Source organism: Mchenga conophoros, linkage group LG20 (assembly GCF_057382185.1).
Source record: "Mchenga conophoros isolate Kocher_MC1m ecotype Shallow Benthic linkage group LG20, M_conophoros_male_GT1.1, whole genome shotgun sequence".
NCBI lineage: Eukaryota > Metazoa > Chordata > Actinopteri > Cichliformes > Cichlidae > Mchenga > Mchenga conophoros.
This window is the reverse complement of record NC_140545.1, coordinates 32,795,932-32,819,457: the sequence shown is the minus strand read 5'-3', so window position 1 is coordinate 32,819,457 and position 23,526 is coordinate 32,795,932. Positions and strand designations below refer to the sequence as shown.

The 23,526-nt window shown below is 39.4% G+C and overlaps 3 protein-coding genes across 4 annotated transcripts; all 3 read right to left on the bottom strand.

Moving 5' to 3' along the window:
- Positions 1-3,398: 3,398 nt before the first annotated feature.
- On the bottom strand, positions 3,399-5,096 carry LOC146551218 (uncharacterized). The gene is made up of 2 exons (XM_085260318.1): positions 4,810-5,096; positions 3,399-4,692 (listed from the first exon to the last, which is right to left on the bottom strand). The coding sequence occupies exons 1-2, from the start codon at positions 5,048-5,050 to the stop codon at positions 3,614-3,616; spliced, it is 1,320 nt and encodes a 439-aa protein (XP_085116444.1). The 5' UTR covers positions 5,051-5,096; the 3' UTR covers positions 3,399-3,613.
- Positions 5,097-7,367: 2,271 nt separating this feature from the next.
- Positions 7,368-12,415, bottom strand: LOC146551217 (uncharacterized). Of its 2 annotated transcripts, none has more exons than XM_085259359.1 (7): positions 11,853-12,415; positions 11,078-11,413; positions 10,716-10,859; positions 10,056-10,103; positions 9,698-9,735; positions 9,478-9,615; positions 7,368-9,029 (listed from the first exon to the last, which is right to left on the bottom strand). In XM_085259359.1, exons 1-7 carry the CDS (start codon positions 11,890-11,892, stop codon positions 8,841-8,843), a joined length of 933 nt encoding a protein of 310 aa, XP_085115485.1. In that variant the 5' UTR covers positions 11,893-12,415; the 3' UTR covers positions 7,368-8,840. The 2 variants fall into 2 exon arrangements, with proteins under 2 accessions (XP_085115485.1, XP_085115484.1); XM_085259358.1 differs by having other exon boundaries at positions 10,056-10,157; positions 11,853-12,405.
- A 1,996-nt stretch (positions 12,416-14,411) lies between these two features.
- Positions 14,412-21,643, bottom strand: LOC146551216 (uncharacterized). The gene is made up of 6 exons (XM_085261018.1): positions 21,604-21,643; positions 19,941-20,276; positions 19,314-19,355; positions 16,943-17,041; positions 16,682-16,722; positions 14,412-15,798 (listed from the first exon to the last, which is right to left on the bottom strand). The coding sequence occupies exons 1-6, from the start codon at positions 21,641-21,643 to the stop codon at positions 15,646-15,648; spliced, it is 711 nt and encodes a 236-aa protein (XP_085117144.1). The 3' UTR covers positions 14,412-15,645.
- Positions 21,644-23,526: the final 1,883 nt, after the last annotated feature.

The window sequence follows — 23,526 nt, the reverse complement described above, 5'->3', positions numbered from 1 at the left end:
ATTAAGGAGAAGTGGGCTATGTAGCCTGTGCTTTGTAAAGTTCAAACGCCCATTTTTGTTCATCTTTTCTGTAAGAAAATTGTCACTTGTTTGAGACATAACGCCCTTATTTATAAATGGCTCGTACAACCCAGTTGATTTTAAAGTGTGCTGAGGAAACACATTGTAACTGATGTTGCTGGATGTTCACTGTCTGGATTCCTCCATCAGAGGTCAGAGATACAGAGGTCATACATACAAATAAGATAAGATAAGATAAGATAAGATAAGATAACCTTTATTAGTCCCACATGTGGGAAATTTGTTTTGTCACAGCAGGAAGTGGACAGTGCAAAAGTTATGAGGCAAAAATTAGAATACAATAAGAATAAATACAGTACACAACTGTACAGAATAGAATAAAATACTATATACAGTAGAATAAAATAAAATAAATATACAATAAGATAAAAATAGAATACAAATACAAATACTATATACAACTGAGTAAAAATACAACGATGACAGAAAGGATTATTGCACTTAGTATTATTGCATATGTATGGATGTGTGTGCTTGATCAGTTAAAGTCTTTATTATGGAGTCTGACAGCAGTGGGGAGGAAAGACCTGCGAAATCTCTCCGTCCCACACCGTGAAATGATGGCAGCTCATTAAAGGCTCTGTTAGAATGTTTCAGTGAAATCAAAGCCTGGATGGCGTTAATTTTAAACTTCAGTGACAGCAAAACTAATTCCACTTATCTGGGTCATGGGGGCAGTAGCCTAAGCAAGGAAGCCCAGACCTCCCCAGTTACCTCCAATACGGGGGAACACCAAGGCGTTCAGGCTGACAGATATAATCTCTCCAGCATGTCCTGGGTCTGCCCTGGGACCTCCTCCTGGTGGGATATGCCCAGAACACCTCACCCAGGAGGTTGTATATGTCTGAAATAAAGTTATAATATTAATAATAATAATAATAATAATCCTTGTCAGATGTCTGAATCACCTTAACTGGCTCCTTTTGATGTGGAGCAGTAGCGGCTCTACTCTGAGCCCCTCCCGATAGCCAAGCTCCTCACCCTATCTCTAAGGGGGAGGCCAGCCACTTTTCTGAGAAAGCTAATTTCTGCTGCTTGTATCTGCCATCTCTTTTTTTCAAACACTACCCAGAGCTCGTGACCATAGGTGAGGGTAGGGATGTAGATCAAGAACTTTGTATTTACACTCAGGTTTCTCTTCACCATGATGGACCAGTATGGCTGGCATCACTGCAGCCACAACACCAATCTGTCAGTGGATGTCCTGCTATCCTCTGTCTTCACTTGTGAACCAGACCTCAAGAACTCCTCCACTTGGGCCAATAACTTGTTTCTGACCCGGGGTGGACACTCCACCTACTTCTGACTGAGGTGTCCTAAGACTTGGAGGTGCTGATTCTCATTCACGCTGCTTCACACTCAGCCCCTCTCTTCACTAGAGTCCAGAACATACAGCTGCAGATCTGCTGATACAATTGTAAAATCACTGACCTTCTGGCCGAGGGTGGACACCCTTATGATCAAACATGGTCTTTGTTATTGATAAACTGTGGTTTGCACAGAAATTCAGTAACAGAACACACTGTTCCTCTCAATTGTGCCCCTCCAGGTTACATTGTTATTGCCTACATGAGCACTGAAGTCTCCCAAAACGATGGGAGTCACCAGGTGGAGCACCCCACCCTGGGACTCCAAGAAGCCCGGCCATTACCTGACCAGAGGTTTCAGGGAACCCTCTTGTCTACAGGGAGAAACACCAACGTATTGGTAGCAAGCCAAGGGGATACTGGGATATAGTCCAACCTCTTTCCAGGAGACTGGACTTATCCAAGGTTTTGAAACTCATCTACCTTCACTATCTCTGCTGTGATTAGATGGAAATTGTGTTGTTTAAACTAATTTTAATTTCCATTTATTATAAGAGAATTTGAAGCAACATGTGTTGGCTTACCGTCTGCTGCTAAATTGTTTTGCTACATTGTGCAACATCAGCTACAAGCGATAATCAAACACTTTTATAGAGATTGACAGACCACGTGACTTTCGCGCACTGCATGCCGGTAACTCGTGGCAAAACGATCCAAGCGCCGCATCAAATGCACGCATTTGCAGCACCGCAAGAAGTTCATTGTCGGTTCCAATACACTTTTGTGACTTTGTTGTGTGGACAACAGAAGCTTGTGTTATTACACGTGTGATGCCAGATGTAGACTTGTGGGCTAAAATGCTGCCTGTCGCTCAGGATTTCTTCTACAAAGTTGTGATGCCTGAGCTCTTGGCCAATCACTACACTGGTCCAGAACCCAGTGTTTCACAAGGGCCACATTCCATGGATGTTACCGTGACAAAAAAAAAAACGAAAGAAAAAAGCTTGCATAGAAAACTAACCAGACAGTATTTCAATTACACCCGTTCAGAGACAACTCTCTTATATTGAAGGACTTTATTGTGATTTCATGTTTAGTGTCACTTTAAGGTGGACCCATCTTCCTGTACTCTGCACTCTATGGTTTGTGTTACCTGGTGTTCTGTCACTCACAGTGAATTATAAGATGTTTACATTGCTATAAATGTCTGTCACAACAGTCATACTTTGTTGTAAATATTTGCCGATTTGCACCACTGCACTTTACAGCTGTGCTGTAAATTATCTCTTTATGTCCAGAATGGGCCGACGCAATCTCTTTCTTTTCAGTTTGTACTAATATACAGTGTCAGAACCAATACAAATAAAGTAAGTGTTGCACAAGTCTTTCATCAGGACTGTCTTTATTTATAACTGACAACAGTGTTACATGTTACTATTGAAGCTGTCACGGACCCAGTTCCTGGGATTCGGGGTCCGTGAGCAGTGTGGACTATTATTATTATCGTGGTTATTGTGATTATTGTTATTATGGTTGTGTCCGCTGTCCTGCTTTCCGTGTTGGTGTACTGTCAGGTGTTTATGTGCATGTGTGTGTGTGTGTGTGTGTGTGAGGGTGCGGTCGTGGCAGGCACTTTTAGGCCTGGTGGGTGTGGCCCTGCCAGCTGACCGGTCCCACCCAGGAATCCACACACACCTGGCGCCGATCAAGCCTCGTCAGAGGAGCTTCAAAACAGTGTGGCTGAGAGCTCCTCGACGCTGGATCGTTGAGTGACTTCCCGTCAGTCTTAGTTTATCGTGCAAGGTTAGTGCAAGTCTGCCGTTAGGTTTTGTACTCACGACTGCCTTTTGTATGCGTGTTTCCTCAGGAGGAATTGTGGCGACCAGGAGGCAGCACACGGAGAGTACACAGGGAACGGAGACAGAGCACGGAGCACGGGCTAAAGGAGAAGACACGGAACGGGATTTGGGATCGCACGGGGGATTTATTGTTGTTTGGATTGTCACCACTGTAAATAAACACTGTTGCACTGTAGAGTCCTGCATTTTGGGTCCTCCTTTCCCCACATCCCCACGGTCTGCCAGCGAGACCGTGACAGAAGCTTACAGGACAAAGGCAAAATAGTATACCGTTGTGCATTATTTGCTGATTTGTATAAAAAAACAGCTGCACAACAAAACAATAACAACCACAACAAACAATTGATACAACAAATTGGAAAACAGTTATTCATCACTTGCATGCTTCACAACAACACTTGGGCACATATTTGTGAGCGCACATGACACAGCGACTATCTTATCCAGCAAAGTCATGTTCTCACCTTCACATGGCACCACAAAACCTAAACGGATGGTGTCATTTAGGATAGTGTACTTGGACCGTAGACAGCCTATAACGCGTTCAACATGGATCCTGACATGTGCCAGTTTTCGTGTGTCCTCCACATCTTTTGCTTGTAGCTGACTACGACCCCGTGTAAATGCTGGGATTTTTAAAGTGGCACCCATTAAGGCAACACTTTCCTTGATATCAAAACCCCGGTCAGCGAGCACTGTGTCCCCAGGTGACAGCTTCTGTAGAAAGCCAGATGTTTCAGCTATTCGTTTATCGCTGGTACGCCCTCCCCATCCTTTAGAAATGAAAGAGATGGTCCCTTGTGGTGTGATGCCAATGAGATATTTCATTGTGTGTCTACTTTTGTATGTGGAATACGTCTCCGCCATGGCGCATAAATTTTGTGCTCTCTCTATGAACAGTTCAAAACAGTCAATAACTGTCACCCGGTCACCAAACATCTCAACATACTGGTGTGGCATACTGGCCTGTATGCAATGTCTTCCCGGCCAGTGCACCAGTGGACTGAGGTGAGCGTATAGCACATTTACAGTAATGTTAAATACAGTGGATGTGGTTGTCCGGCTAATATCAAAGAGGTGTGCAATATGTGCAATTGGAAGGTTGAGTCTTAAACGCATGAGAGTCAACAAGAGCATCTGAAACTGGGAAATTTTCCTGTCAGTGTCTGGCAAGCTCGGGCTGATTTGTTGTAGCACCCCCATTAGTAAAGCAAAAGAAGGCAGCCCTGTGTAGAATTTAACTTTAGAGTTGTTATCTTTCAAGAATTCCATGTCTAATTTCCTTTTGGACAGTTCTTTTTGTAATATTAGGTTTTCTTCCTGCAGGTGTGCTATTTCTTGTAACCTTAGAGAACACATTTTACAGTCCTGCAGATCTTCATCCTCGTGCTGTGGAGTTATCTGCTGTGGTTGGATCTCAGCTGTAGTTTCCGTAGTGACAGGTGCTGAAAAACACACATGCATACAGACAAAGACAAGATCATTTTATGATCAAAGGAGCATAGCGCGATGATTTCTGTTCAGCGCCAAATAAGACGTATTAACTACTACAAAACACTTACCTTTGTGGAAATGCTTGGAGCAGACTAACATGTGAGGTGGAGTGTTTTCGAACGTTATATTAGGTCTTCGGATAGCGGCAATCCAGGCCATCCGTCGCCTCTTCTTGACTTCGGAGACATGGCTTGGAATATTTCTGCTCCACGCCTGAATCCGATAAAAACCAATCGCTTTACCCGTCGGCTTCACGCGGCTGTTGCTCGCCCGGCTTGTGCAGTTAATAATACAACAGCTTCTTGCCATTTTTGGTTTCTTTTTATCGCTGTGTAACTGATTTCAATTGAAAGCCTGTGTGCGCTAGTAGCTCTTGCCACGAGTTACCACAATCCTTTGCGGTTTTCCCCTTGAATGACGTCACATTTTCAATCTCTATTCTATGCCACTTCTGCATGAGAACTTATCTGACTCAACAGCACAACCTTGTGGGGTAAATTGTGCAGTGCACACCTTAAACTTTGCAGGTCAGGCCAGCGCAGGCAGGGTTAAACCGACAGTTTTCATTGTCAGTTTTTACATTTATGTTAGGCTACTTTTAATTAACTGCTTTAGCCCACTTACAATGAAAATTTAAAAAAATCTTGTTCATGACCTGTGTAGTATGTAGAACTTAAAATTTTAAATAACCTGGCACCTAGTTATCTGATTGACCTTCTTAATTTATATATCCCCACAAGGGCACTCAGATCCTCTAATCAGGGGCTCCTAATGCAACCAATGTCTCGACTAAAGACGAAAGGGGATCGTGCCTTTGCTTTTGCTGCACCAAAACTTTGGAACAGCTTGCCAGTTGATGTCCGTGCGTCGGAAACTATTCAATCTTTCAAGTCACGGTTAAAAACCCATTTGTTTAAGCTCGCCTTTCAAACTACTTAGTATAATTTCCTCCCGGTTCGTGCTTGTAATAATATTACCATCCTATAACTGTATTTCTTTGTTGTTGACTGTTCTCTTTTGTTGTAAATCTGCAAATATGGCTCGTCTGTGAAGCACTTTGTTGTACCTGTGACTCTTAAATGTGCTATAGAAATAAAATTGAAATTGAAATTGAAACTCCAATTTCGAAAACACAACTTTCTTTTCTTTCTTTTTTTTTTTATAAAGCTCTGACTTGTATTATGAGTATGAGTCTGTGGTCTGGGAGAGAGTCCTGTAACTCTGTCTGCAAAATACAGTATATAATGACCAATGCTGGGCAGTTAATTATATAGTTATTTCTTCAAAAAAGTTACTGAGTTTGGCAAACAACAAAGTTTTTTTGCAGCTATTTTTTTTTAAATGCAGCCAAGGCATTTTTAAATAAACATTTCAAACTATTTACAGAACAATCAGCTGTTCTGCATCAAATCTGATGCCACACAAATTATTTGTGCCACTCCAAAAATAATTTCTGTCCACTATGAGATAAAGAAGAACAACAGCCTGATACCTGCAGGCCTGACAACAGGAGATGTGTCACTCCTGTCACTCCTGTAACATTCAGCAGTCGCCTCATTGTTCTGACACACACAATAAAACTATTGACTACACTACACACTAACTACACAAGATTTGCGCTAAACGTCTCAAATCTCTCACATCTCAAAGCACCGCCGTCACTCCTAAAACTTCCCCCCGTTTCTTAACAACTAGATGCCATGTTGCCATATCATTTTTCGATTGGTCGACATGGTACTTTTTTGGACGAATAGGAAAGGGACAGGGGGGTGGGGTTTGTTTTTGCTCACAGGTGGAGAGTGCTTTCAAGCCTTTTTTTTTTTTTTTTTAAATGCCGTTTTTACCGTTTCTTCCTGCAGTAAATATAAACAACGACAGTATTCAGGAAGAAAACCAAACATTGCATATTTTTTTATCATAACTCTGGTTTTACGTGGCCGATCAACAGAATTTAAAAACTGGTATAAAGTCCACACTTTTTCCGTCAATTTTTCCGTCTGTCCTGCTCACATCTCCAATGGTTGTACACGTTGTCATTAACGTGGCTTCACTCCACATCAGCCACACCGCTTTGCTCGCTAAAACACCGGTGTCGGCGCATAAGGACGCTGTCATAGCCTGTCAACGACCTTGATTGGCTGCATATATAGGCATCATTGGCTGGACTATGGGATAAGGTGGCATCGTTCTAATCCCATATGTGAGCAGCCAGTCACTCACTGACTAACACTGCAAAACAGAATTGTTAAAGTTTTAATTTTAATTTAAATTCAGGTTAGATTTTTTTTGTGCACAACGCAGAATTTATGTGCGCAGAGACCGTGCCAGCAGTGCGCAATTGCGCACGTGCGCAGCTTAGAGGGAACATTGCTTGCATGCCATACAAATGTGATAAAAACACACACACACACACACACACACACACACACACACACACACACTTGCGTTGTATTGTAGTTCTACAGTATGATAACAGGTCCTGTAGTTCCAACAGCTACATTGGAGAATAAATTGCCTTTCAATGCAGACACTGAAGAAATGTGTATCCAGACTTGGAGTATTTTTATTGAGAAAACACATGTTATGTACTTCTTTTGATCGTTCATTTCCTTGAAACACATCAAAATATTCTTACATTTTATTTATTTAAATAGTATAATCCTTCCAGTGAAATATTATTTTACAGCAACACTGTAAAAAATACATTAACATTGTTCAATAAAACATAAATCCATCCATCCATCCATCCATCAATTCGCTTCCGCTTATCCTTGTCAGGGTCGCGGGGGGCGCTGGAGCCTATCCCTGCTGTCATAGGGCGAGAGGAGGGGTACACCCTGGACAGGTCGCCAGTCACACAGGGGCAGACAACCATTCGCACTCACTTTCCCTCACACATTCACACCTAGTGGCAATTTGGATTATCCAATTAACCTATCCCCACATATTAAAACATAAATATAAAACCAATTTTAAATAAGAAAACGTATGTGCAAATGCAATATCTCAGAAAAATAATAATGTAATATTATTAAGATTATATAGTAATACGTATTTAGTTACTCTTAGTATGAGTGAATGATATGTGAGCCTTATTTAGACTGATTGGGACCTGATGAATGGAAAATCAAAGAATTACCTGATTATTTTTTTTGTACCTGATTTTTGTTTCTGAGAATAATGAGATCCACATAAGAGGACATTTGTTTTAAATTTCGATAGAACAGCGGCAGTATAATGTCCTCGTAAGTGGATCTCTGGCCCTTGTAGAGCAAAATTGGGTATTTTGGTGTCGACAACCCAAAATGTATTTTCCACATATGTGGATGTCAGGTCCTTGGAGGTTAGAGAATGTATATGAAAGATGGATGTAGCCACCATGACAGCTTGTCAACCACCTGCTTGTAGCAGGTCACAGTTTATTTCTGCTGTGATTTTATACACAGGTAAAAGTTGTTTAGGACCAGGATGGCTTTGGTGAGAGTAAACTGGAATAATAACATAATATAATAACAATTTCTTTGCTTTTGTTTTGTTTTGCAGCTTCCTTAATTTGTTTCTTTTTAGTATCAGTTTTTTCAGGTCTGGTAAAAAACAAACAAACTACTATTTGATTAAAATGAATGCTTTTAAAATGATTAACCATGCACACCGTTAGCCAAAGTTATGGAGCATGAGTTGAGACAGAATGGTCTTGAGGTAAACCTCTATCCAGACTGTTAGCCACAGTAAAAAATACAATTAGGGATCTCTAATAATGCTGCATGATTACAGACACAGGCTTGGTTATAGGATTACTATCTGGAAATCCAACAGCTAAATGCAATGTACTACTCACAGGTCAGTTTGCAGAGCTTTATGCAACTGTTTCATTAAATCTGTCCTACAGAGTTTCTATGGAAATATTAATGGGAATAACAGGATTAGTTTTCTGTTAAGTTAAACTAAACTATCAACTACCATAAAGAAACATTTTTAACCTGAGATTAACTGATTGAAAGCACATTAATATTTGCAATAAACAGAAAAGAACATTCAGTTTTGTCTGAATTATAATCACTTGTTGATCTTTGTGAGAGGTAAAGTGCCATCAACAGCATTAATACTGTTTCTTAACTGCAGAGTACAGAGGAGGTGAAGCATCTGTGGTGAGGTTGGAAGGGCTGGTATGTACCAGAGGTGTGGAATAGACGACTTCATCCGTTTTACTACAGGATGTGTTGTTGGTAGCAGGAATGTTGGAAAAATCCACTTCAGCATAATTAACTTTATTCATGTCGTCTTCAGCCTGAAAGAAAAGTGAGATCAACCTTCAGACCCTTAAAAACGTGTTTGTAATTAAATAAAGGTTTATGGAGCTACAGCCTGAGACATCATTCTTTCTTGTACACATAAGTTGTACCCACATTTTGAGTGTGAAATCTTTAAAAACATAACCCTCAGCCATGTTTTCTGAATTGCTCTTTAAGTTATATCTAAACAAAAAGTAAACAAATGTCTCGTGAATAAAACGAAAGTGTTTGTACCTAATAAACTGGACCCAAATCCTGTGCATTGAATTTGGCCATTTCTAGTCATTGCTATTAGCTGGCAGAAAGAAATGCAACAGTATATCCACAGGGCATAATAATAGTATAATATCCATCCATGACTACTGATGAATTACTTCATTACTCAGACTGGTTTGTCCTGGATTTGGACATCAGAGTTTAAAATAAGAAACGAGTTGTATCTACTTTGTTCTGAGAACAGGTGGTGAGGTTGTAGAGGTCGATGTTTTCAGCTCCATCTGGTTGGGGGCCTTTTGCAGTGGTGTAAATTGAAGACACTTCCACCTTCCTCTGTGGGGCCCCCTCTCTTATTTCTTGCTTGGCCTGGAGAAGGAGAATAAACCAGATGGTGGATACAAATAAAGCGATAATGAAACTCAGGTGTCTCACAGTTCCTAAAACTCACCCGTGTAATGTTGGCATACTCTGTTTCCACAGGAGGTCCTGAAAATGCAGTTCATAAAACAAACATCATTTAACATAATTGATAGTCTGACCTGTTTAAAGCCAGGCTGGAAAACTACTGACTTTGTAAGATATCTCAGCTTTTTCGTTAAGACACAATAGAATTTAAACAAAATGTACATGAGTCAGTTTTTTTATTCTGTCAGCAGCAGAGATCAGTGGGTGTTAAGTTCATACCTGATGACTAGGTCTGCAGCATAAGTTTAGATTAACTGTAATGTCGGGTTAATCTCCAGGAAATTAATGTGTGATGTGCGCTGTAAAGCTGAAACACTGCTGTGTGTTTATTGTAGGCTCACCTTTGGGTTTAATGGCCTTCCTGTTCTTGTAGAAAATCAGCAAAGTTGCTGATAAGACGATGATCACAAGAACCAGAGTCAGAATCATGTAAAGCATCTTATCTGCACCTCAGCAGAACAGAGTTTTAGTGTTACTCTCTTAATCAATAAAGGTTAACTGATGCAACTAAAGACACACAAACTGTTACACTGATACTTGTATAAATTCATGGAAAGAAATCTGAGAAACTGCTGAGTGATGGACCAACAACATCTTTGTCTGCCACTAAGAACTCATGTAGTGAAACTCTAATGAAGTCAGGCATGTTCTCACTCAGCTTTTAATGCCCGGTGGTTTAAACTTCTTGAGTTCTTCATTCAGATGTTGTGCCATACTGCACTACTTTTATTTGATAACTTTGAAGTTTAGCTTAAAATAAAATGACTCTTGTACTTTACTTTTTGTACTTTAATTCTATTTTAATGTGAATACTTTTTTTTCTTTTACTTTTAACAGAGTTGTGTATTTCTTCACCGCAACTGTTTTTAATTATACTTCAGGAATAAATCAAAGTGCTTCTTCCACTCCTGCTGATGTGTCATTAATGGACATGGATGAAGGTTCTTTGATAAACACGAGACTGATTCACACTCACACATTCACACGTGCATATATGATACCTGAGCCTGATGACAGTGTTTCAGGAGAGGTTGATGAAGGTGTGAAGCTTCCTGAACTGAAGTGTGTTGTTGTTGTTGTTGTGGAAGCTGATAAGAGAAATGTTGATGTTGATAAAGGCTCATGAGGTGTTGGAGTGTCTGAAGCTGTGAACAAAGAAACAATCAGAATAATAAAAATCCTGCTTGAAGCAGGTTTTCTGTCTGCTTGTGAGTAATAGGTGTGAATGTGTGTTTACAGCACAACTCATGAAACTAAACGTGTAGTGTAAATATGACACATGTAGGTTATTTGAAAGATATGGAACTGTGATCATTGAGACTTTCACATCTTCAGGGACATGAAGAAGATTGTTTTTACTCACCTCCTGTGATGACAAGCTGGAAATCACATGGTTGAAAACTTCTGTCCAGTGTGCAGCTGTACCGTCCTGAATCAGACTTTTTCAGCTGTGTGATGCTCGCATGCACAATATCCTTTGAGAAATAATTTTTTTCATATTTGATGCTGTATCTGCCGCTCTGAGCTGTGTAATCAGCTGTTTCAATGAGAATGTTTCCAGTTTCACATTTGTCTTTGCAGAACAATGTCTTTCTTCCAAGGATCACAAATTTGCATGTAACTGTGATGTTTCCTCCTTCCACTCCTTCATAGACGGGAGTTTCAGCGTTGGCAAGTCCAGTGTTTCCATCCTGCAGGTCTGTAGAAAACAGGAAGAATCAATTCTTACCATCATGTAAAACACTGCAGTCCAATGATAAAGTATTTTAAATAAATAAAACTGGAAACAGACTATTTACTTCCATACAGATATATTAGTATAAGACTACAGTCTGCATTTTAACTGTCTGCGTGAGAAAAGGCAACCTAAAGTTAATTTTTTTAGACATTATAGAAAAAACATTTGACTGAAAACAAACTGAGATAAAACATTTCCGGGCAAGGCAGTGGGAAGAAACAAAATTTGAGTGATCTTACACTATGTGTAACCACAGGAACAGAGAAAGACAGAAACAGTTTGTGGTTAAAACGGTTCAACAGGGAACAAAACCTAGAGGTCAACTTTCTTATAAGAAAGCAACCAAATAAACACAGAGAGGAGAGAAAATTAAATATGAAGAAGAAGAAAATTTACTTACGGAGGAAGATGACGCAGAACAAAATGTGACAAACTTTCATACTGATGCTCCGAAGAGTTCAAGCTGATTCTCTTCCTTCTCTATTTACAAACTAGGAACTTGTCACTTCTCTTATTAATGTGCCCCTTCCTTAAAATAAACACTCCTCCTGTCTGCAGTTTTTCCACAGAGACATGATAAGTGTCTGTTTCCATTTAAATTATCCTCCAAAACTTTACTCTTTTGGTTTTCAGAGTTCTTTTTTGTCTCTACCAAAACAGACTGTATGGACTTCAATGACAATTTCTTTTAAATAATTGTCTGACACTGTACTACTGCTTCCCTCAGTTCCTCCTCCACCCTCTTTCAGCTCACCCCTCCGTTAAGACCAGCCTTCATTTAAGTCAGCTTTCTCCTGATTGGCTTGTAAGCATGAGTTTGTAACGGCAGGTGGGTGGAGCTTCCTGAGCTGTGTGTCAAAGATTGCAACATCTAAAATATCCCCTCTAACTGACGTCATACACAGAAAAGAAAAGAAAAGAAAAGAAAAGAAAAGAAAAGAAAAGAAAAGAAAAGAAAAGAAAAGAAAGACTGTCTATCAAGTGAATGCTTGGCTTTGCTTCACAGTTAGGGTGATCAGATGTTCCTCTCTTTGTGGGACTCGTAAGACTTTTATTATAGTCAGAAGACTTTCACGTGAGACAGTCTAGTGACCTGTCCACCTGTCCACTTGTGTCCCTGTGGGACATGCGAGGCTCAAGAATCCCGGAACCAATGAATAGTGCAAGCAAATTACTATCAGGAGGGGCTATGCGCTTACCTGCTGCTCTCTGGCAGGTAGGTCCATGCCCCCTGGGTTTTAAATCACCTTAGAACACACATGCATCAACACTACATATGAGCGGGTGGAGGGAGGTATGGCGTCTTCACACCCCCGTTTTCTGTTGCCTGTTGGGCGGGGGGGCTGGGAGGAGGAGTTGGCCGTCCGATTGGGGTCTGGAATGTGGGGCCTCCCTGCTGCTGCAGAGTCGGGCGGTCTGCTTCTCTCCACCCCAGGGAAAAGGGTAACACCACCTGGGTCTGGGTGCAGTTTCCCCCTCCAGGAGCAAGGGTAAGTAGACCTGGGGCTTAGAGTACGCGTGGGGAGTGCGATTGTGTGTACAGTGTCTATTTATGTCTGTCTCCATGTTGGGTGAGTGCTGAGTAACTGCATATGAGAGCATGAGGGTGGGAATAGATGTCTGTATCTGTGTGTGCCTGTATGTTTGTGTCTATATGTCAGGTCGGGTATCAGACGCCACCTCTCTGGGGACATCTCCCCCCACCACTCCCCCTGCCATTGGCAGACGCCCTCAGACATCGGTGCATTGGTGGTTCTTTGTGTTCAGGGATGGGCATCCAGGTACGCACCGGTTCACTCCTTGGTGGCTTCTTGTCAGGGCCTGGAGCCTGGGGCTCGCTCGGGCTCCTTCGGGGGTGGGGTGCCCTCAGCCTCTCGACCTGTGGATCGGTCACTCTGGCACAGCTGAGTGACTGGATGACTCCCCACACCCTCCAGCAGATCATTACATGAAGGAACCTTTTAAATACAAGCGCGCTCATGCTCACAGGTGTACACACGGGTGCTCACACACACAAACTACACCCTTTTTGGCTCCTACCTCAAAGCACACTGTGTTCTGTTGATCTTACGTGCTGCACAATAATATTTAATATTTAGTATTTACTGTTATATTCACATAGATCATCACAATGATGTTGTTTATTATATTGTTCTTTTTTTTGCTTGTTTTCTCTTTTTTCTTTCTCAGCAGGTGATCCAGGTGATTGATATTTGTATTTTCTGTCTGTTTGTTTTGTTGGTTTTTGTTTTTTGCCCTTTATCACCGTCCCTCTTCCCCGCTGTTTTTCTTTCCCTCTTTCTTTCTCCCCTTTCTTTCCCCCAGTCAAGTCTGTCCCGTGTTTAGCAAGTGAAAATAAAATAAAATAATCAATTAAAGCAAAGGTGAAACAAATAGACCAATACGGCAAGGCTGGGATGGTCCATTTGGTAAAGTAAATCCGTTGGACTTCTTTCTTTGCCTTTAGACAACAATTCTGATGGCAAAAGAACCAATCAGGACAGGTGGGAAAAAAAGGCAAATGAATTACATCCAAAATTTTCATGATATTACAGGTTTTATTTTATGTTATTTCATTTTCAATATCTTTGTCCTTTTTGATATTAGAGAGTATAAAGTCACTCCCCTGAGGTTCAGATTTGTCCATTATGTTTATGTTTTACTATCTGGAGGAAAGTTACACAGATTTTAAATACAAAACATTTTGAATGCGTGCTAAGGCTGCTGGTACATCCTTAAAAAACTAGGAATAAATCAAGTGTATGAAAATAAACCAAGATAGTGTTACGAGTTCAAAATTGGGGATGGAAACAAGAGAAAAACCACAATAACAACACTGGTCCGGCCGGGTTAAGTCAAACGATGATTTTAATAGTCACACGCGTGGGAGATGGACACTGATGCAGACAGCCTCAGATCTCCAAATGGTGGAGCATTAATCAAACTCTTATAGCCTCTGGTGCCCCCACCTTATCATAAAAGCCTAAACATTCACATGCTTTTCTCTCACACGGCGCCTAAGCTACGACCTTGGCTCCCTGTTTTATCTGCTCCTGCTGAGATGGGGCAGAAAACTCCAGCACACTCTGTTCTCTTCTAATCAGACAAATAAGGCGATGACTTTCTGCAAACAGTATTTCTTATAACATCATAAAACAATATCATTCATCCACAATAAATCAGCAGTCTAATGTAATGCAAATCAGTTTAACTAATGCAATAGTTATCAGCTTCTTCTAATTCAGGAGAATAATGCAAACTAAAACTACATAATAATTCACAATCTTTAACTAGGGGTATGACATGGCATAAAATAATATTATAATTTTACACTCCCCCTGATGAGCTCATTAGAATAATGAGCTCACCAACACCCTATAATCCAGTGTGGCCGGGTTCATCTCTTCTCACTCCTGAGGTCCTTTGTCCCCCTGATGGGCGAACCATATGTGAGATGACCTCTGTGTTTGCGCAGTTCAGATGTAAGAAAAACTATTGTTACAACAGTAGCCGGCACAGATGACACTCCCCAGTTCTCCCCCAGCTTTATTTGGTGCTACCTTATACCCTTCACACTTACTCAGCCTAGAACCTCTGTCCAAGGAGCTTTTAGCCTTTATTTTATTGCTGCAGTTACCAGTGTCGTCCAGTTGGTTTTGATACACAGCTCAATCGTCTGGATGTCCGTGCCAAGCTCCAGTCTACGCTGCTGCGCCAGCTCTTCCTCTGTCTCTCCCAGCCAAGTCAAGATTTTTGTTCAGGTCAGAGTTCAGCTGCTGCCACTGCTGCTCGTTCTGCTTTGTTCTCATCACAATAAATCAGCAGTCTAATGTAATGCAAATCAGTTTAACTAATGCAATAGTTATCAGCTTCTTCTAATTCAGGAGAATAATTCAAACTAAAACTACATAATAATTCACAATCTTTAACTAGGGGTATGACATGGCATAAAATAATATTATAATTTTACAATAGTCTCTGACACTACTCCGTTACATTTCCTTGAACTCATAGTTGGTGCACTGTAGAGGAGTTTCCTGTCATCTGCAAATGACTCATATCTGCCATCATTAAAAGTTGGCAGGCACGTGGACGTCTGCACAAAACCTTGAGCTCAAAGTCTGACGACAAAATCCACGTCACTGAGCCTGGTAACGTAAACAATAGAAGTACTATTGCCATGTTTCATGCAGTCATTCAGTCTGACAGGAGCTCATGTCTGAAAACTGGTTATTGTGTCTGAGTGTAGAGTAGATTTGGTCATGATCTCTGCTCGCCATATTGAGGCTTTGGTAGATCGAGTCTTCACATGAGGAGACTGGATGATAGCGTTCACTGAGACTAATCTGGGAAAAAAAACAACAATAAATTAACTGAACTGAGAAGAAAAGACAGAAACACAACAATAGCAGTGACACAACAGACCTAAAGCTGATGACGTACTACAGGTCTTTAATGTCAGGATGGAAACAGAAGCTGTGTGTTTTATACTTGCTTAGTATAAAGAGAAGTGGTGTAAGTGGAGTTATTTATTTATTTATTTATTCATTAGCAGTTTTTCAGTTTGCTCAGCTTCATAAAATGAATTTATTGTAACACAGCAGAGTCATTGAAACGCTGCTTTTGTTTTACCAACCAGACCTAAAAAAAAATCTATTTCAAATGTAAAAGTATACGATGGAAAATGTCACTACTTGAATGAAAGCTGATCACTGCTGCCCCCTGTGGAGGACAAATATTTATACAACCAAACATGTAAGCAGTGAAAAACAGTGAAGTCTTAACTTCTCTGTTTTTATTTTGAGTTTAGTTTCATACATATCCAGAAAAAAACACATCTGCTTCTGAAACTACTAAATATGTTACTTTCTTGTAGTGTGTGGTTGCTGTCAGATCTCGTACTTGGGTTGATGGAAACAGCAACATTGTGACTAAAACACTAAGCTGCACGGCACAAAAGACCGAGATAAGCTGAGTGGGATTTAAAAAATCAGGTGATGATTCTTTTGGATTATTAATGTTCAAATTACAAACAAAAAGTTTTTTTAGTGTAGTATAATGTTAATGCATGTTAGGCACATGCTGAAGTGCAATATTACTTAAAAGTTTCCCATTAGATCAGCACATAAACATAAATTGGAAATCCTGATCTTTTGTTTCTTTCCAGCTCAATAGTACAGTTTTTTTTTTAAGATGACAAAGAGAGTAAACAAGTAACTGATAAGTCACCTCAGTCTGGCCTTGTTCTGAGTGTCTCCTGCTGTTCAGACCTGTAGAAAAGACAGAAAGTTACTATTAACTTTATTCACTGAATTCTTACATGTTTTTTCAGAACCTAAAACATTTTCAGCAAAGTGCTATGTGAGTGCTTTTGCCTGTTGGATATAAACTGTGACGTAACCTGGGCACGTCAGCAACCAATCAGTGGCAAAAGAAATATTTTGAATTAATGAATATCAAATGTGCAGATAATGTTGGAAGGTAACTCACCGAAAGAGCCACCAGCCCATTTTCTGTAGATAAGCAGCAGAGCAACAGGCAGCAGAACCACCACCACAGTTATACTTACAACCAAATGCAAGGAGAAACCTGGATGAAAGACAAGAGAGGTGGAGACGCACAGTTCCTGGTAAATCCTGGTGAAATATAAAGTGAAATACTATCATCCCTGATCACATGTGTAGCATTTGTGTGTGTGTGCATTTGATGCTGCGTTGGTGTTTTTGGATGGATGACTAGGCCTCATGTTTACTGGTTAAGAGCTTCTGTTAAAGAAGTATGATTTATTTTCCTTTTACTCTTTTTAAGGAAGAGCACAATTCAGTAAAAACATTATTGTTCTGTGTATGGATCATCCGTCAAGCAACTAAATTGAATAGAATGAATTCAATTAGGTGAAGCATGTTCGGTGCAGGTTACCGCTAGGAAACAGAAATGCATTACAGGAAATAATCTATAAAATATAAACCACAACATAGTCCTACAGGAGCTCGTGAACTTTTCGTGTTAGACACATGTTTGTAGACACAAACGATTTTTCATGTTGAAATACTATCGTTCAAGTTTGGTGAATTTTCGGTGTACAAAAACAGCTCTTTCTTGACGCTTTCATGGTTTAGAACTGAGCACTAATCAGAATAAATGTTCTGAATCCTCACCTCATCATCTAGATCAGCGGTCCCCAACCTTTTTTGCGCCACAGACCGGTTTATGCCCAACAATATTTTCACGGACCGGCCTTTAAGGTGTCGCAGATAAATACAACAAAATAAAACTAGTGCCGTTACCGAAAAAAATAAGATTTATTCATAACACACGTAAAAAGACCCAGGAAAACCGAGTTAACAATAAAAACTATAATAAAATAACGCTGAAAAACGATAAAAACCCTGAAAACCAGACATTTCACACCTGAGCCTCAACTCTCACGGCCCGGTACCAATCGACCGGTACCGGTCCTTGGCCCGGGGGTTGGGGACCGCTGCTCTAGATGTATGAGGAGAGGCAGAGCGTAATCAAGTGCTGCATTTCAGTAGGAGTAAATCCATGTAAACAGCTAAAGTATTTTTTTATAGTAGAGTCTAGATTTAAAAAAAAAAAAGACCACATTTTATTTTATGTTTTTGCAAATACAGTATCAATATGAGTTGAAGTGAAATAAAATGACACTTATATGGTTTAGTTTTATCTGCAAAGAAAACCTTCTAAAGATTTGTGAGAGAATATGATTCCTCTGAAGGCAGCTTTTGCAAAAAACAAAATCAAAAACAAAACAAAACCATAAAAAACAAAGAAACCAAATAAGTAACTGTATCTAAACTTCATGTGTATAAGACGCAGTTGTGCTTGAAACTGGTGCTATCTATCAGCAGGATGATGCTTCAAACTCTCTTCTGCTTTTGGGTTCATGCTTGAAAATACAGCCAAAAATAAAATAAGTGTAGTCACTGTTTCAACACCAACAACATGATAGAAATTGCCACAATACAAGAAGATTACATTTTCTAGCTGTAGATGCATATAGCCCTGACAGGACTCAGACCCACACTCACTCACTTGAGCTTTTCCTTTGTCTGTGACTGTTGTAGTGAAACGTGTATAATTATAGATAGAATTTATTTTTATCTTTTATCAAGACCACATGTAGTGATGCTCTGAGAAAGTCCCTCAAAGCTGTTGACATTTCATTTAACTGTTGTGCTGTTCACTTCATTACATCTATGTCATAACTTTTCTTCTTCTATAGTTTCAGCTTAATGTTACGAAATGTAATTTAATCCCACAATCCTAGAAAATTAGAAGCAAGTCCATTTTATAGTTAACAGACGTTAAAGTTAAAATCCAAAAAATATAATGTCCCTGTTTATGAAATAAATTGTATTTTTACTTTGATAATTCTGTTTTAGTGCCAATACTTTCATTTTCTGTTACTTCTAACAAAGTTGTGTATTTTTGTGGGGCGATCGTGGCTCAAGAGTTGGGAGTTCGCCTTGTAATCGGAAGGTTGGCGGTTCGAGCCCCGGCTTGGACAGTCTCGGTCGTTGTGTCCTTGGGCAAAACACTTCACCCTACTGGTAGTGGTCAGAGCAGCAGCCGCGCCTCTGTCAGTGCGCCCCAGGGTGGCTGTGGCTACATTGTAGCTGCCATCACCAGTGTGTGAATGACTGAATGTGTAAATCCTTAGGGACTAGTAAAGCGCTATACAAATACAGGCCGTTTACCATTTCTGCATTTTCAGTAATAAATCAGACCGGTGCTTACACAGCTGTTGATGTTTCATTCATGAACATGGATGAGGTTCTTTGACAGACATATGGATGGATGCACACTCCATTCACACAGACATGCACACATGACGTACCTGAGTCAGGTATTGTTGTTGTTCTTGTTGTTGTCATGGAGACTGAAAAGAGAAATAGTGATATTGGAAAAGGTCGTGAAGTGTTGTTTGATGGTGACGTGATTAAAGCTGCAAACACAGAAGCAATCAAAACTATAAGATTCCTGCTTGAAGACTTTTTGCATGAGAGTAATGGGGGTTAATGTGTGTTTTGCATGTGAAATGAGGATGTGATACTTAACATTCAGAGACTTCAGTGTGTCAACATCCATGCATCTCTTATTATCACAGATATTTTAAAAATGCTGAGAAAACAATGTTTAAATTTAGTTTGTTTAAATATATTTTGTAAATCTATTTTAATCCTCGTTTTTAAGACTAGTTTCACTGCATTGTGGTTGTGACATGGAAGTTCAAATTCTTTCCTGTTTTTGTAGAGCCTGAAAAGAGAAATACTGATGTTGAAGAAAGTTGTGTTTGATGCTGAAATGATTGAAGCTGTGAACAAGCAAGTCTTTTGTCTGATTTTTTCCTTGTTTGTTTGTCTGCATGCAAGTAATAGCATATGGAGTTTATTTAAATAGAAAACAAGCTGAGAAGTAAATGTTGATTCAGAAACATGAAGAAGATTTTTTAGTAGAGACTCACCTTCTTTGACAAAGATCTTGAAATCACATGGTTGTAAAGTTGTGTCCAGTGTGCATCTGTACCATCCTGAGTCAGACTTTTTCAGCTGTGTGATGCTCACATGCACAATATCCTTTGAGAAATAATTTTTTTCATATTTGATTCTGTATCTGCCGCTCTGGGCTGTGTAATCAGGTGTTTCAATGAGAACGTTTCCTTTTTCACATTCATCTTTGCAGAACAATGTCTTTCTTCCAAGGATATAAAATTTGCATTCGACTGTGATGTTTCCTCCTTCCACTCCTTCATAGACGAGAGTTTCAGCGTTGGCAAGTCCAGTGTTTCCATCCTGCAGGTCTGTTGAAAATATGAACAGTTACCTGCAGTCTGAATAAATATTTTAAACTAAATTGAAAAGATGTAATTATTTAAAACAAAATAGCTCAAATTAGTTTCAATTCAATTTCACCTAAAATCTCTACTTTTACTTTTGAATTTGTGAACAGAAGTCTTCCAATTCTTCCTTACAGCTGCAAAAAGACATCAGCGTCAGGCTAAGCTCGAAAGCTTAGTTACAGGCTTAGTTTTGTTTGTGATGACTTCTTTATTTGCTTTTTGTGTATTTGTCTGTCAGATGAGGTTTTTGAAATTGTTGTTTAACACATGTTGTAAGGTTTTCAGTTTGTCACCATGAGGTTGTGCTGTTCCTTTTTAGCTTGAAAAAATTGTTGACACATTGACTTAAAAAACATGAATTTTTTAAGGCTTCATAAGGTCTAAATGGTGAGTCATTCAAAAAACTTTGAAGTTCTGTAAAATACTTGTAGCATTTAGTGATTTAAAAATACTGTTTAAGTCCACTTTAATTTTAATGACCAATTTACATTATTCATAATATATATGCTAAAAGTGCATTAAACTGTGTGCTTCTTGTCTTTATCATTTCATTTTTAACAATGCTGCAACTGGCTTGAACTTATTTTCAGGATGAAATATGAAAACAGAACAAAGCTGCCTGCAACTACAGAACAGGTGGTCCTCTCATTACGCCAAAAAGAAAACAGGCAACCAGGTTTTAGAAAACAAAATCAGTACACAAATAAGAGGGAGATGGTTATTTCTGAAGTTAGCATTAAAGATGAAAACATTCTGGAACAATAATATTCTTCAACATATCTGTGGCCTTAGAGAGACTAGGATCTGAGTCTACCGGTTCGTATTTATAGCCAATTCAATGAGTTGAGACAGGTTCTTCAAGATTGGGCAGTCCAGAGAAATAACAAGAAGAAAAATTAAACAGAATTCAACAAGGCTGCCTTGGAAAGATGTTTCCCTTCATAGGATTCATAGGATCATATCATCGTGTGATCAAATAAGACCTGATCTCCACTTCAAGGGACAGAAAATAATAAATAAATAGATAAATAATGATTCTGAAAAGAAATTTGCAATGCTTACATTTTTTAAAATCGAAATATCAAAACATTTTTTCTTCTGGATCTCAGGAGGATGTTTTCAACTTTAAACACCACATTGAAAAAAAAACGCGTGAGTGATGAAACAGTATGCAGACAAAACTGTTTATGAGGAACAAAACTTACAGACGATCTCCTAAAAAACAAAGATAAAGGCCAGCGATGACGAGAACAGAGAAATGAGAGAAATGTGAGGTTAATTTACTCACTGAGGAAGATGAAACAGAGTAAAGCTTGACAGACTTTCATATCGAGGCTTTGGTGGGTTCATGCTGCTTCTCTTCCTTTTTCACTCACAAACAGGAACTTGTGTTTTTTGGGTTTTTTAAAATGATGACACTTCTCCTTCAAACACATCACACACAGATACACACTCTTCCCTTCTTCATTTAAAAAAACGTGGTCCTACAGAATCCATTTATTTATCCTTTTGGTTTTCTTAGCTTTATTTAGTTTCTACTGACACAAGCTGTTTGGGTTTAATTAAATTACATGTATGAATTTACTGGATGGCAGTATTGTAGTTTCATCGGGTCAAACAATGAACACAAACCCGTCAAACTGCAAACACTGCCTAGCAACTGTTTTTACTCTACAATCAAAGTTATTCTAAAGCCGTACTCAGCTGGATTTCTGTGAGTCTCAACACACAGTTCCTTAACTGTGCTGTAGGATATAAAATTCTGATATTTATACTGTTCAGCATTAATGGATTTCAATTCAGTCAAACATTTCTTAGAACCAAAGGGTTCTGCACAGAGAAAATTACCCCTGATATAGTTTTAATGAAAGTCTTTGTTTGTTCAAGATATAAATCTCCTTATTGCAAAACTTATTGCTAGTTTGAGATGACGGTGCACCGCAGGCAGACAGACATGCATGTGGTCAAGACGAATACTAAGACAGGCTGTGACATTAAAACCATGACTTAAGCAAGTAGGCCAACCTTCCCACAACTGCAACACTACCAGCAGAAGCCTCTTGACTTCTGCCCATACCAACCAGAGATTAGGCCGACACTGTGGAGCTGTGTAAATTACACTACTTTTATTTTTAACAGACCTTTAAGCAACATGTGTTGGCTTACCCTTAGAAACCTCTGCTACAAAAAATCTGATTTAACTGCGTGCAGCAGGTAAGAATAAGGACACTTCCTTCTTTTGTGACACGTCTGCTTGAGAATTTTCCTCATTTACTCAATAGCACAACTTTGTGGCAGGAACTTTTAGTCCACAGAGTTCTTATGGATCAGTATTTACATTCAAATTGCAGAGGTTTCTCCAGGGGAAAGCCCTTTTACTCGGCAGCCATACTGAAACATATCTGGGTACTTAGATGGGCAGATTGGGCAATTTGGGCAGTTATTTGGAATCATTGGACATGAACAGAATATCCAGTTAAATCTGAGAAAAGAAATTACTGCCTTCATACAGGAAAGAAAGAAAATAGAACCGGGTAAACAAGTTTGAATTTATTCTGGATTTTCAACACAACATCAAAAGTATACATACAGACTCAAATATATACTTACACTGACTTTAATTTTTTACCATCCAAGAAGGAGAAATGTATATTTAGACGAACTGGGAAGATCTCTTGGAACCATTTCTAAACAACTGCAGATTCCAAGATTATCAGTTCAAATAACTGTATGTAAGTAAAAGTTATTTGGATGTGTCAGCACTTTGCCAAGTAGCATCATGGTCTGGGGCTGTTTTGCTGTGGTACTGTACATCGCACAAAGTGGATCGAATAATGAAGACAAATGACTACATCCAAATATTTCAGCTTCACCCCAAATCAACAGCTCTGCAGTTTAAACTTAAATTAAACTGGGGTGAAGCTTCAGGACCGTGATCCCCAACACAATTCAAAACAAGTTTTGGAAAAAAGCAAGCTAACATTACACTTCTCAAATGACCCTGACCTCAATCCTACCATATATTAGTGAGGTTATTGTGTACAGATATTATAGCCTGCAGTCTGTCTCAAATGACCCATGTATGGTCCCGTGTCAGACTTTTTCAGTTGTGCGATCCTCACATACAGAATATCAGATGACAGAATACATTTTTTTACATACTGAATGCTGTATCTGCCATTTTTAGCTGTGTTCTCTGTTGTTGCAATTA

Excerpts from the sequence above, each read along its gene's own strand:
- LOC146551216 (XM_085261018.1), bottom strand. The coding sequence starts at position 21,643 with ATGAAAGTCTGTCAAGCTTTACTCTGTTTCATCTTCCTCA. Across the intron at positions 17,042-19,313 it reads AACAACAATACCTGACTCAG|GTTTCTCCTTGCATTTGGTT; the intron begins GTACGTCATGTG and ends TCTTTCATCCAG. Across the intron at positions 15,799-16,681 it reads CAGAACAAGGCCAGACTGAG|ATTAGTCTCAGTGAACGCTA; the intron begins GTGACTTATCAG and ends TTTTTTTCCCAG.
- LOC146551217 (XM_085259358.1), bottom strand. The coding sequence starts at position 11,892 with ATGAAAGTTTGTCACATTTTGTTCTGCGTCATCTTCCTCC. Across the intron at positions 10,158-10,715 it reads AACACTGTCATCAGGCTCAG|ATAAGATGCTTTACATGATT; the intron begins GTATCATATATG and ends GCTGAGGTGCAG. Across the intron at positions 9,030-9,477 it reads CCACCTGTTCTCAGAACAAA|GCTGAAGACGACATGAATAA; the intron begins GTAGATACAACT and ends CTTTTCTTTCAG.
- LOC146551218 (XM_085260318.1), bottom strand. The coding sequence starts at position 5,050 with ATGGCAAGAAGCTGTTGTATTATTAACTGCACAAGCCGGGCGAGCAAC. Across the intron at positions 4,693-4,809 it reads CTCCAAGCATTTCCACAAAG|CACCTGTCACTACGGAAACT; the intron begins GTAAGTGTTTTG and ends TGTGTTTTTCAG.